The following is a 14,945-nucleotide window of genomic DNA, read 5'->3' on the forward strand; positions in this document are numbered from 1 at the left end:
GGCACAGTTACAAAGTTTTTCTGAACAGGACCTCTGACCTGATCCCATAGTCCAATCCGTTTATCTTTTCATCATTATACATACTCGTACCAAGTTTGACTAAGATCCGTTCAGCCGTTTTTAAGTTATCACAGTAATGAAAACCTACCTGACTCTGACCTCTTGATGCTGAAATTTAATCAGTTCATCTTTGCATCATTATATATACTTGTACCCAATTTGACTTAAATCCTTTCAGCAGTTATTAAGTTATCGCAGTAATGAACACCCTTCACGGCCAGATAACCTGAAAACATAATGGCCCCGGCGACTACATCAGCAGAAGCATTATAAAAAGTTTTTAATGACAATCCTTCGGGGTTTCTCAGGATACCTGGCCTTGAAACACCAGGTGTGTACAGAACCTTTATCTAAATACAAAAGAGCACAAGCTTGACCGACCCATTTACACGTGCTTTTGAGTCTGTTTGGTCATCGTGCCTTCTCACACAACAGCAATGCAAAGATGCATTCTCATCACAAGCTGGCACAACTGTGGGTACTGCACATTCAGTTTTGCATTTTGCACTGGCTGGCATATTCCGTGGCCACGGCTTGCATCGACCACACAGTTGTTGGATTGACGTACACGCCACCGAGACTGCTCTTAATTCTTGCAACAAGCTTTGTAGATATACAACTGAAGAACATTATCATTTGTCAGTCATATGCGGTACGATCAAAAGGTTCGCAGACACATCTTACTCCAAAGTAGTTTTTGACAACAGATGATGTGGTGTATTCTGGTGTTGTGATGATATAACACACAACAGTATTACATCCTTCTTCATGACTGCCATGTAAAGATGGTGCCCCATGAGCCCTTCAGAACATGTGAGTAAAGAACCAATTTGATACACTTAGTCTTTTGGGGATGACAAAGGTGATCCATCCTTCCCCCCCCCCCACTCATTGAAAAGTATTCAAATATTTAAGAATGCAAGGGTATCATGTTTCTTCAGCTCTTTCAAAGTTTGACAAATTTTGATACTTGATCATTGCTTTTTCACAGAGCTTGTGATGAAATCCACCTAACAATGATTCCTCACGTCGCTCCGGCAATCGTCCTGCAGAGATGACTTTAGAAGGACGATGCAATACCTGCCCATGTTACATCGTACTAACCTGGCACACAACAAAGCACTACCAAGTTGGATGAAAATTACATCATCCAAATCAGGTGTTTGACAAAAGGTGAGCACATACAACAAGTAGCCTCACCAAAATTCACAATACAGTGTGGATAACTCGCTCCCAGAAAATTATAGCAACGTTTTCGGCAATATTTAATAATCAAAATCTCTCAAAATGTTAGTGGGTGTTGATGTGCATTCAAGAAGCTGTGGGCAGCAAGATGGAGGTGAGACGTAGAGCGGCTGCAATCGTCACACCCTGGTTTCGCAAGCTAAGTAGCAGCTGGGGAAAGTCTGCGGGTGATGACACAAGGGGTAAAATAACAATTCAGAGATTCAAAAGACATGCTGCTCTTTGTTTGTTCGGTCAGTGACATTAATTCTGATAATTGCCAGTGAATAGGCAGGATGTAATAAATTGACAAATGTTGTTTTCCAAATGCACAATATACCGACATTGAAAACGAGTGAAAACTCAGTCAAGGTTATGTATATCTGTCTTGTACATAAACAAAACAGTTAAAATGCAATACTGACACTCAGTACAACACATACCTCTGCCAGGCTGAACAATTTATGTTTTATATCTCACTGATTGGCTGGATCTGAACCAAAATTGAATTGGTTTCTTCTCATCACCGAACCAACTCACCCTAACCAAAGATCTTAGTCAGTTGTCATAACTCAGCCACAACTTTTTTGGAGACATCATGACATTATATATATATATATATATATAGAAATATATAAAATATTATATATCATTTTTTTTTTGCAGGCCGGGGTCGGTGGCGAGAGCGACCACTAGGTGCGAGAGGTTATGTCGTCTCCCACCAGACTCCCCGGAATTGTTGGCCGTCGTTCTCAGATAACTCCGTGAGCCGGCGGGTCGCTGAACCGACCGTGGACGCCAATATCTCAACCGCGTAGCGTAGGGTCTTTTTGTCTCAAACCAATTTACCGAATGAACGACGCGATTTCGACTACCGGGGAACCACGCCCTCGGCACGTCTTGCTCGAACCGGGTCACTCTACCGACTGCGGTGGAGTTCCAACTACCGACTACCAACTCCGGTTCAGGTGCAGTCAAGTGGAACTGCCAAAGCCGTGCCGGCTAGGATGAACGGATTATCGGGTATAAAAACCCAGCGAAAACTCAGATCCGAACCATGCTGGACCAATGAAAGAAAGGACGGAAACGAACTGGGAACATTTCTACAGTCATTTATTTACAATAAAGAAGACACAGAGCAAGACTTATCGCGGAATATACAAGCAAGAATTTACAATGTTCAAAAACACTTATACAGTTTCTACTTACAAGACGGGCCCACACACTCAGACGCACACTCAGATGATTTATTAAAAGACCCCCGCAGCCAAAGAGGGAGAGACGAGCTGGGGGTTGCAGTTCGCTTGGGTACCTGCACGTTTCAGGGAGGGGGTGCTCCAAGGTGCGCCACCTGCTAATGGTCGTGCGGCTCGGCCCACAGTCATACGCGTGGGGCTTGTTCCCATGGAGTAACGCGAGCGGAGCATTCTGAGTCTCAGGGCGGAGATCAGGGTCGCGGACGGGACCCAGGAAAACTCCAACGAACGCCAGCCAAATGCAGAACTCCACTCGAACGCCCCAGACTCCAGCTCAAACTGCACGACGCACACCAACCAACTCAACTCCTCCAAAAAACTTTTACTTTGAGGATCGCGTCGTATTTTTATGGATCTCCCTGAACGGGGCGGGGGCTCGGTGAAACAGACGTCACCGTCCGCCCCGATTGTACAGGGTCTTCATGGGGTCCGCCCTTTCTGGGCGGGGCCTCGGCCAAACCGGGAGCCCCTCCCCCTTCATGTGTGTGGACTCATAATGGGGAAGATCCAACGTTGAAAAGGAATGTTTGTAGAAGCGCAAAGGATCGTCGGACTGGACGTTTTTGCCCCGTATGCTGAAGCCAGCGAGGCGAGGGTTGCAAGCGCTGGAAGGTACCGTCGTTGGTTGTTGGATGATCGTTGGATGGTATGTTGGATGGTTTGTTGGATGGTCGTTAGATGTAATAACCTACCTAAAAGGACATCGCAATGCATGCGTTGCACACCTTTGATTCTCCCACTAGACAAAAGGAAGGGACCCGTCTCACATGTACTTAACGGAATAACTGACTCTTGGGACATCTGTATGTTTGAATGCATATGGTATCCAGATCCGTAACCACTCGCTCAGGGTGACGGAGCACGAACCACTCGCTCAGGGTGACGGAGCACGAACCACTCGCTCAGGGTGACGGAGCACGAACCACTCGCTCAGGGTGACGGAGCACGAACCACTCGCTCAGGGTGACGGAGCACGAACCACTCGCTCAGGGTGACGGAGCACGAACCACTCGCTCAGGGTGACGGAGCACGAACCACTCGCTCAGGGTGACGGAGCACGAACCACTCGCTCAGGGTGACGGAGCACGAACCACTCGCTCAGGGTGACGGAGCACGAACCACTCGCTCAGGGTGACGGAGCACGAACCACTCGCTCAGGGTGACGGAGCACGAACCACTCGCTCAGGGTGACGGAGCACGAACCACTCGCTCAGGGTGACGGAGCACGAACCACTCGCTCAGGGTGACGGAGCACGAACCACTCGCTCAGGGTGACGGAGCACGAACCACTCGCTCAGGGTGACGGAGCACGAACCACTCGCTCAGGGTGACGGAGCACGAACCACTCGCTCAGGGTGACGGAGCACGAACCACTCGCTCAGGGTGACGGAGCACGAACCACTCGCTCAGGGTGACGGAGCACGAACCACTCGCTCAGGGTGACGGAGCACGAACCACTCGCTCAGGGTGACGGAGCACGAACCACTCGCTCAGGGTGACGGAGCACGAACCACTCGCTCAGGGTGACGGAGCACGAACCACTCGCTCAGGGTGACGGAGCACGAACCACTCGCTCAGGGTGACGGAGCACGAACCACTCGCTCAGGGTGACGGAGCACGAACCACTCGCTCAGGGTGACGGAGCACTAACCACTCGCTCAGGGTGACGGAGCACGAACCACTCGCTCAGGGTGACGGAGCACGAACCACTCGCTCAGGGTGACGGAGCACGAACCACTCGCTCAGGGTGACGGAGCACGAACCACTCGCTCAGGGTGACGGAGCACGAACCACTCGCTCAGGGTGACGGAGCACGAACCACTCGCTCAGGGTGACGGAGCACGAACCACTCGCTCAGGGTGACGGAGCACGAACCACTCGCTCAGGGTGACGGAGCACGAACCACTCGCTCAGGGTGACGGAGCACGAACCACTCGCTCAGGGTGACGGAGCACGAACCACTCGCTCAGGGTGACGGAGCACGAACCACTCGCTCAGGGTGACGGAGCACGAACCACTCGCTCAGGGTGACGGAGCACGAACCACTCGCTCAGGGTGACGGAGCACGAACCACTCGCTCAGGGTGACTGAGCACGAACCACTCGCTCAGGGTGACTGAGCACGAACCACTCGCTCAGGGTGACGGAGCACGAACCACTCGCTCAGGGTGACGGAGCACGAACCACTCGCTCAGGGTGACGGAGCACGAACCACTCGCTCAGGGTGACGGAGCACGAACCACTCGCTCAGGGTGACGGAGCACGAACCACTCGCTCAGGGTGACTGAGCACGAACCACTCGCTCAGGGTGACGGAGCACGAACCACTCGCTCAGGGTGACGGAGCACGAACCACTCGCTCAGGGTGACGGAGCACGAACCACTCGCTCAGGGTGACGGAGCACGAACCACTCGCTCAGGGTGACGGAGCACGAACCACTCGCTCAGGGTGACGGAGCACGAACCACTCGCTCAGGGTGACGGAGCACGAACCACTCGCTCAGGGTGACGGAGCACGAACCACTCGCTCAGGGTGACGGAGCACGAACCACTCGCTCAGGGTGACGGAGCACGAACCACTCGCTCAGGGTGACGGAGCACGAACCACTCGCTCAGGGTGACGGAGCACGAACCACTCGCTCAGGGTGACAGAGCACGAACCACTCGCTCAGGGTGACGGAGCACGAACCACTCGCTCAGGGTGACGGAGCACAAACCACTCGCTCAGGGTGACGGAGAAAAGGGTTTTTTTTCATCACAAACCTTACCTGAATTCACCGTAGTTCAAGTTATTGAAATCCATTAATGCATTCTCAAGTTATAACATGACAAACAAACAGACAGATAGAGATAGACACAGCTCCTCTCAATTTTAGAAATTAGGCCTGTGTTGACCTTTTGAATGCAAAAATAATTGGTGGTTGAATTCAGTGACCTGATGCAAATCCTGTTCAAATTTCAAGTCAATCGGATGAAAATTCACAATTTTAGAAATTTGGCCTATTGTTGACCTTTTGGCCTAAGTTGACCTCACGTCGACCATAAATCTTCCGTCGCAGGGACGGTACCTACAATCTCCGAAAGTTTCAGAATGATCGGCTGAACGGTTCGGGCTGTAGGCCAGCAGACACACAAACAAAGAAACCAACAGAACAGATCAACATACTTGGCAAAAACATTTTTTTGCTCAGTTACGAAAAGACAAATAAGGGTGTAAAACAATCTCCGTCCACATTTGGTGGCAGAAGTAATAATACGTGTTCCTTTACAGGGAATCTCAATGCAAGAGAAGACCATTAGGCCCATCAAGTCTGTACAATGGTTGCCAACCAATGGTTGTCCGTGCTCACTCCATCCTTTTAAAATGTTGATCTTCAAGCAAGGAAGTAGTACGTACCATTTTTAAAGTCTTTGGAATAACTCGGATGGGGTTCAAACTGTCAACCTCCCAGACTCAGACTGGACACTCTAAACATTGCACCATCATGTCTGATAAACTTTAGAGGCACGATAATAATCGACACATGAAGTCTAATAAGTTATACCTCTACAAACTCTGCTTAATGGGTGTGGTGGTAAGGTCCAGTCAGAAGGACACTAGACTAGCATCCTCAAAGTTATGGATTGAAATCTTGGTGAACCAAAACCCCACCCCCCAAAAAATATGAGGAAAATAAATGACAAAGCGAATTTTGCTCAAAACCTTTTCAAAACCATACAATATGCACATTTAAACTATGGACACTATTTTACCATATAAACTCTCTGTAATGAGTGGTGACACCGGGGGGATCTCATTGAAGACCACGAAGGCCCTCGTCATGGCATAATTGTCTATGTCGGTGGGTTGGCCCAACACAAAAGACTTCATGGCTGCTGTTGCTCTGGGATCTGGTGAAATGGAAGATTGAGACACTCAGACAAAAGCACATGGCACCAGTTCCAATCTTTAATGGCAGAATAAGTTTGACAGTCAAGTTTCACAAGAAGTTGAGAACCTTTCAGCCACTGTTCCAGAAACCCATCCACAGAGCTCTTGACAAGATGCAGGTATTCTGGATGCACTAAGCTTCCCTCACGCCCTTGTCGTATCGCACACTCATGGAAATCCAACACCAGACGCAGCTGACATAATCCGACGGTGTCCCTCAGCCTTCCGGACTCAAGGTCTCGGACAACCTGCGCAGACATTTGACGTTCAAGAATAACATGGCACTTTCAATTCATCAAATAAGTAATAACATTTTTCTCATTGATTGGACATTTTGACAAACAAATTTGAGCTTCGATTCATGTAATACAATGTATCTAGAAAGTCTACACCCCCCTTTCAAATTTTTCACCTTTTGTTGCCTTCTCACCTGGAATTAAATTGCATTGAATCAGACTTTTTCCACCTTTATTTACACATCGTAACCCACAACTTCCAAGTGAAAAACAAATTCCACAAATTTCAGAAAATTAATTAAAAATACCAAACTACAATATATTGGTTGGACGTGTCCACCACCCTGAGTTAATACTTGGTGGAAGCATCTTTGACAGCAATTACAGCTGTGAGTCTGTTGGAAGAGGTCTCAACCAACTTTGCACACCTTGAATGAGCAATCTTTGCTCATTCTTCTCCACAAAACTCTTCAAGCTCAGTCAAGTTGCATGGGGAGTGTTGATGGATAGCAATCTTCAAGTCGTGCCACAGATATTCAGTTGGATTGAGGTCGGGGCTCTGACTGGGCCACTCAAGAACATTTATCTTTTTGTTCCTTCGCCACTTCACTCGTCAACACTTTCCTCATCGAAGACGGACACGTAATCAGGGTAGAGCAAGTCCCCATCACTGTCACCGTCATTTGCACACTCCTCCTCCCAAATGATGCCGTCCTCTGTGCCGTCCATGTTGTTGGAGATGCAGCATTTCAGAAATGCTCGCTTGATGATGTCCGATGGTATCTCCTCCCAGACCTTGACGATCGATCCTGTTGTAATCTGCAATACGAAGGAAGCAGGCGAAATGCCACAACTCCCAGGAACATCAAGAGCGATCCATTTAATCCATCACTCCAGCCACGAACCACTCCTCCTCCGTCCGTGTGATTTCGTCATGCTGTCATCCGCATCACACATGATACAGTGTATTCGATGTAATGTACAATGAAGCTCAACACTACAAATTCAGTCGTGGATCATGGGAAGGTTGACCTTTCTCATCCTCCCACTGTTGGTGTCGGTGTTCTCCCCACTCATTATCCAGTCAGACCAGCAGCGACGTAGTCCGTCCTTGAACGGCTTGTTGATGAACACATCAAGGTGCTGCAGGAGTGATGTCATCCCACCTGGGATGATGACAAGATCGGTGTTGGTCTGATGGAGCAACGCTTTGGTGTCGTCAGTCTTGCGACAACTGAACGCATCCAGGACGAGCATGCTCCGTTGTCGGGAAAGACCGCCATCCAACCGACTACTCCAGACTGTGTGCACCCAGTCCTGGACCAGTCCCTCGTCTATCCACCCCTTCTGCTGTGCACGAACAATGATGCCAGCTGGAAACTTGTCTTTGGGCATTGTCTTCCTCTTCAACACAACATACACGGGAAGCTTACCACCGTCTATGGTGCAGGCGAGCATGACGGTGAATCGATCCTTCTCGTGACCAGTAGTGTTGATTGTCACATTGCGTGCAAGCTTATTTGAGATGGGTGCTCTGTTATTAGACTCGAGCTCTTGTGAATAATTCTTTGTTTGATGTGCGACCAGGTGTTCTTCTTCTTCTTTTTGGTTTAATGGACTTTTCAGAACCGTGAGGCTCGATATACACCCACACTTAAAGGTCCCCTGACATGCAAAATAAACTTGTTTTATATATATATATATATATATATATATATATATATATATATATATATATATATATATATATATATATATATATATATATATATATAAACTTGACCTTCGCAGTGAAGAAATCACCCATGTTATTTTTTTAAATCAAAAATGGAATAATTAGAGCAACATTTCGATCATTTCTGGAGCTATTCACAACTTGCGATGCCCCACCCCAAAAAAAGTTTACTTCAGCGAATCACAGCGTTGACGTCACATACAGAAACTCGCACAGAGTGGATTGACTCGAAATTTCTCGAGTCTAAACCAGCGTTTCTCAACCTTTCTACCCTTGTGGAACCCTGGGGTTCCGGGGAACCCCGGTTGAGAAACACTGGTCTAGACTAGTCTGATAAATCCGTCGTCCGTCCGACTAGTCCGATAAATCCATCGTCCGTCCGACTGGGCCGATAAATCTGTCGTGCGTCCGACTGGGCCGATAAATCCGTCGTCCTTCCGACTGGGCCGATAAATCCGTCGTGCGTCCGACTAGGCCGATAAATCCGTCGTGCGTCCGACTGGGCCGATAAATCCGTCGTGCGTCCAACTGGGCCGATAAATCCGTCGTGCGTCCGACTGGGCTGATAAATCCGTCGTCCTTCCGACTGGGCCGATAAATCCGTCGTCTGTCCGACTAGGCCGATAAATCTGTCGTCCGTCCGACTAGGCCGATAAATCTGTCGTCCGTCTGACTAGGCCGATAAATGTGAGGTGCTGTAGCTTTTATTTCTTATTGTTTTCTACTGGTGCTACATGACGACAGTAGGAATAAAATAAATAAAAATGCAACAGAACGTCAGATTTATCGGACTACTCGAGACAATTGTGTCACAAGGTGTGTTCTGCACACAAGTTTTCATCGTATCCGGACAGCGAGATTGCTTCCTTTTATGCGCGGAGAGATACGGCCGATGACATGCGCCGGCTTTGCTTGTGATTAATTCGCCGTGGAGCAACATGTCCGCTGCGCTGTGCTGGTCACGTCACCTCACTAAAATATTTCTGATATCGAGCAGTATGCAAGTCGAATTTACATTATTGAATTACGAATAGGATTTAGTCTAACCAGTTGTTATTGCCAAGTCTTCCTTCGATGTCCTCCCGATCATCATGAACACCGGGGATTTCATCGCCAGTTTCCTCTGCTTGTCCTGCTCCGGGCTCGAACTGGTAAGGCCGTACTTCATATCCAGCTGCCTGAACTTCACCTCCCGCGACTATGTTATCCCACAATTTTCCATGTGATTCAGACCGAAATCCATTCATTTCTCTCACACTCACTCTCGTTACCAGACAAGTGAAAGTCCATGCCATCCATTATTCAAAACCAAATGTTCGATTTTTTTTAAAGCAGAAATGAACGAAGCGATCGAGTCAACCAATCAAATGTGGAAACGCACAGAAAGCCAATAGAATCACGTAGACCACCCACCCGAGTAATTTATGTACAGCCTTTGTCAAACTGTAGTTGACGTCATGTGGGTTACGCCCCTTTCAGTATAATTTTTAGGGGCGTCCCGAAGACGTTTGTTTTTTTTAATTCTACATTTTACAGAATGAGTATTGTGAAAAAAACATTGTCAGATCTGAAATTACGATGAAAAACTCCTCCAGGACATATATAAATGAAATGTATGTACTTTTGCATGTCAGGGGACCTTTAAACTCCGGGTGTCTTCGGATGTTTCCAAGTGTGGCTTCATTTAATTTCCACATACGGTTAATAAAACGCTGTACAAACTCTTAACCCGAACCAATTTTTATAATTTGAATGGTGAAATTTAGCTTAACAGCAGCTCCGACTGATAAAAAAAGTGTTCATTTGGAATACAATTGAAATTCAGCATTGATCGTTTTTAAGACTATTTTTTTTCTATACCTGTGTATTCACCGCCCCCCCTGCCCCCCCCAACTTTACCTTTTTTGCCGATAAAAAAGTGGGTTATACACCGGAAAATACAGGAGGCTAAACTACAAAAAACATCCATTAGAATTCCCATGTTTTAAACACACACACCATGTTAAGGAATAAAGCAGCTTAATACATCCTTTGACCACAGTATGGCATTCCAATCAAAACTAATAATAATCAGTGTGTGCGTGTGTGTCGTTGATCGTTATCTCCAGAATTTGGGTTTCAGAATGTGGAACGGAACCAACCCAGGACTCGACGTATCCACCTTCGATTCAGTGAAGGATTATGATTCATGGCCTAAGTTGTGTTGTTGTCAGAGTTTTGTTCCAAGGGCTCTTTTGAGGATTGTCACTGAGCCATGGACAGCCTTCAACTGTAGTTCGTTTGTGGTAATGTTCCCAAGGTAGTGTTTGTGGGATCTGTGTGAGGTTCTTCTTTATCATTCTCATTGCTCCAGTGTGTGTGTGTGTGTGTGTGTGTGTGTGTGTGTGTGTGTGTGTGTGTGTGTGTGTGTGTGTGTGTGTGTGTGTGTGTTTCCTCCATAACTCCAAAACCATGGAACTTAGAAGGGCCAAACTTTGCATGCATACGAAGAGAACTCCAAGGAAGTGTGTGATGTGAAAATTGGGTTTTGGGTGAATTTAAACACCACTTTTGAAGATAATTAACAGCCTTATTTAATGATCCTTTGCGTCATCCTTGGTCAGCCCTCTGTCAGCTTGCTGGGGTCATAATTTGCCATTTTGTTTGGCCTATTCAAACATGCCTTGATTTAGAAACACAAACTACCCTCACAGACTAATTAAAATATATTATCAAAATATTCTCTCCGATTTGATAATCAGATCTCGTGGACGAAATAAGTGTCAAAATCTGGGGGGGGGGGGGTGGCATGCATGCAGGTAGGCCTTTGCCAAGTAGACAGCAGAGGTTTTAATTTTTAAATGCTTCCACCCGGCTTTATATAGAACATGGCGGTTATAAAGAAAATGGTGTTGTTTGGTCCCGCTTTATCGCCCCAGTAACACCATGGTACACTGCCTTCCCTTCCCATCCCCTCACGCTGCCTCCCCGTTCCCTCCCCTCACGCTGCCTCCCCGTTCCCTCCCCTCACGCTGTCTCCCCGTTCCCTCCCCTCACGCTGCCTCCCCGTTCCCTCCCCTCACGCTGCCTCCCCGTTCCCTCCCCTCACGCTGCCTCCCCGTTCCCTCCCCTCACGCTGCCCCCCCGTCCCCTCCCCTCCCCCCCCCCCCCCGTTCCCCCCCCTCACCCTGCCTCCCCGTTCCCTCCCCTCACGCTGCCTCCCCGTTCCCTCCCCTCACGCTGCCTCCCCGTTCCCTCCCCTCACGCTGCCTCCCCGTTCCCTCCCCTCACGCTGCCTCCCCGTTCCCTCCCCTCACGCTGCCTCCCGTCCCCTCCCCTCACCCTGCCTCCCCGTTCCCTCCCCTCACGCTGCCTCCCCGTTCCCTCCCCTCACGCTGCCTCCCCGTTCCCTCCCCTCACGCTGCCTCCCCGTTCCCTCCCCTCACGCTGCCTCCCCCTTCCCTCCCCTCACGCTGCCTCCCCGTTCCCTCCCCTCACACTGCCTCCCCGCTCCCTCCCCGTTCCTTCCCCCCCCGCTGCCTCCCTGTTCCCTCCCCTCCCGCTGCCTCCCCGTTCCCTCCCCTCACGCTGCCTCCCCGTTCCCTCCCCTCACGCTGCCTCCCCGTTCCCTCCCCTCACGCTGCCTCCCCGTTCCCTCCCCTCACGCTGCCTCCCCGTTCCCTCCCCTCACGCTGCCTCCCCGTTCCCTCCCCTCACGCTGCCTCCCCGTTCCCTCCCCTCACGCTGCCTCCCTGTTCCCTCCCCTCATGTTGCCTCTCCATTCCCCACGGGCGCACGCACGCATGCATGCACATTGAGCTTGAGGGAAATGCCGTAACTTCCTGGGGCACTCTGGGTACCAGTGATGCCACAATAATGACACTGCTTTTCTCACCACACTCATCAGGGGATTTACTGAGGACGAATTTCATCCTCCCCATGGATGCCAACCTGTGGGGATTGTCCATGCTCTATCCTTTTCAATGCTGAACGTCGAAGCAAGGATGCAGCATGTGCCATTTATTAAGTCTTTGGTATGACTTGGCTCGGGCTTGAATTGCCGACCTCCTCGACTCAGAGCGCATGCTCGAACCATTACACCACTGAGTGTGGTAAGGATCATATATGTCCTGATGTGATTTGGTGGGTTTAGTTTGGCATTTGCACATCACGTATTTATCACAACATAGCCTGAGACAGCCAATTCAGCCTGCATTCTGTGGCGTACCACCGGTGAAACACGACAAAACCAAAAAAGAACACGATGTCACAAATGGGTCAGTCCACCTCAAATCAACAAATATTTGGTGGTTTGGGGGGAGGGGAGGAGGTGAAGCACTTAAGTCTCAGATTCACTTCAAATTGTTTGCAAATATTCCTCAATTATTCATATGAATAAATCTGAAGTTTCGGCTCCGCATTTCTTGAGACGTGGCCATTTTACTGTGCATGGTAGGTGTCGAATTTCGATCGAAAATTGCGGCCGTAATTGTTTGCTATATTTTCGGGTCCCAATTAACTCAGGAAATAATGTACATAGAAGCCAGAATCCTTTTGTGACAGTGAACAAGGACACTGAGACCTTGTATATCGCAAAATAATCACTCTTCAGTAGCCACATCGAGTGCACAGAGACAGCTCAATTCTCAGAAATGTGCGATCCACCCGAACGAGCAGCAGCCTTGTTTGAAACCCTGAAACACATTCCGAGATTCATTACAGCCTCTCAACTTTTTTTTTTCTCTCCCAGAAGTCCACCCCACTGGTTTTGTAATACTTGAATACCACAATGATGTGCTTATTATTTATGGAGGGACACCCTCCAAAAATCAGAAGAAAAAAAACATTTTTGGGACATTTTCAGTGGAGCAAAATCAAGTGGGCATATTACCTGGATCTTAAAACTGGTCACATTTTGAAGCTACCGATATGTAGTTTGTGTGTGTCAAATTGCATCATTCTTATGCAACTCCTTCATCATCCTCATGAAACAATGCAACTGAAGAATTACTCCCACTCTTCCCTCCGGGTCTTCAAAACAGCTGTTCACCGCCTCATATCATCTCCCATCCAAATCCTTGATCTTTTCTACCCCCATTAATCCACCCCAAACCCACCTCCTTCAAATTCCCTGCTTTTCTTCCTGAAAGTCCCTGTAATGTCCATCTTGTATACTTTGTGAACCCCACCCCATCCTTCTCCCTTCCAGAAATCTCATCATGTCTGTTCCCTACTGTTTTGTGCGTCCCTCTCCCACCCCTCATGTCTCCTGTTCCCTTTGTGAAATGGTCTGTGTATTCGCTGTTATACGAGCCTCGACAATGTTTCCCCCCCAAAAAAGGTGACTTTCCTGATGAGTATGCAAGTTATTATCAGCAGATTACAAACTCTTGCCATCTTTATTTGAATCTCAGGCCTGGCTAACCGGTTCCAGAAATACTTGGCCTGGAAACCTTCACCCACACCCCACCCCTTCACCCCACTCTCCACTTCCTCCTATCTCTCCATTCACCCAGCGCCGTATATTAGAAAGAGTACGGTCAACCCGGTTTCAGCGCACCTGCTTTATGATTGGTCAAAAGCCCTCATGTGACTACAGGGCGCCATATTGTAGACCAACCCGCGTACCGAGCAGACGATACTCGCTTTGCTACAACGCTACAAACATATCATCTTGCATCGAATGCTTCCTCATAAAATGTCACTTTGATGAAATATTTAGAGTTACAACGTTTATAAACATGCCCTGCTGTGCAGCATGGGGTTGCTCAAATCGAAAGAACCGCGGGAAACAGATGCATCGCTTCCCCTCGCAACCCAGAAAGGAGGAAAATCCGGGAAGTAAAGGTTCGTTGGGATGGCTGGAAAGCAAACGAGAACCGTCTCTTGTGCGAGGTAAGGTCAACTTAACACGTCGACGTAAAGACTAATTAAGACCCAAGTATTATTTCACCAGCGAAATAAATATTGATTAATATTGTATTACTGATATCTTTTTCAACAATTTCAAAAAATTGTAGCAAGTTAGGGTATATTTAGTTGAAGATCACGGATAACATGTTTCGAAACTAACATGTATTTCGGTATATGGGACTACAGAGTACAGTGTAAACTTTGGGTTGGTCATTTGAACCATTTACCTGGGAACTGTTAGATGTGGTTGGTCCATGACTCCATAACCATGATTAATGCCTATATAAGCAACACAGTATAGACCTGAAAGTGAAACACATGCAGTTCAAGGACCATGAATGATGACAAGAAGACTTTTTTTTCTATCATGATGTCTGCGCAATTTAACAATGATGATTTCTCAGTTTCGAGACCTTACTAGTTTCTAGACCTTCAACATTTGGTGGGTTTTAAGGTAAAAGTTGCAGCCTTTCATCGCCCTCTAACCTGATGTTTTAACGTAAGATGGAAACTTAATGTTCATTTGATTTAAAGTTTTTTTTTTTTAAATTGTACAATTAAACAAGTCAAGTTGATCTTAACATCGATTTGTCAGCTTCCTCGTAGCACAGAT

The 14,945-nt window shown here is 47.8% G+C and overlaps 1 protein-coding gene across 6 annotated transcripts in view; it reads right to left on the reverse strand.

Annotated features, from left to right (window-relative positions):
- Positions 1-315: 315 nt before the first annotated feature.
- The window catches only part of ANAPC1 (anaphase promoting complex subunit 1), a 125,236-nt gene continuing 110,606 nt past the window's right edge, over positions 316-14,945 (reverse strand). For 5 of the 6 annotated variants that reach the window (XM_085856166.1, XM_085856165.1, XM_085856167.1 and 2 more), the window contains 3 exons: positions 6,537-6,717; positions 6,292-6,429; positions 316-1,466 (listed from right to left, as the gene is read on the reverse strand). In XM_085856166.1, coding sequence (XP_085712292.1) covers positions 1,372-1,466; positions 6,292-6,429; positions 6,537-6,717 — 414 coding nt within the window. In that variant the 3' untranslated portion in view covers positions 316-1,371. The remainder of the gene's footprint in view (positions 1,467-6,291; positions 6,430-6,536; positions 6,718-14,945) is intronic. The other variant, XM_085856170.1, reaches the window with a different exon arrangement.

The sequence above is a fragment of the Eptatretus burgeri genome, chromosome 15 (genome assembly GCF_056783735.1).
Source record: "Eptatretus burgeri isolate ZD-2024b chromosome 15, Ebu_testis_v1, whole genome shotgun sequence".
Lineage (NCBI taxonomy): Eukaryota > Metazoa > Chordata > Myxini > Myxiniformes > Myxinidae > Eptatretus > Eptatretus burgeri.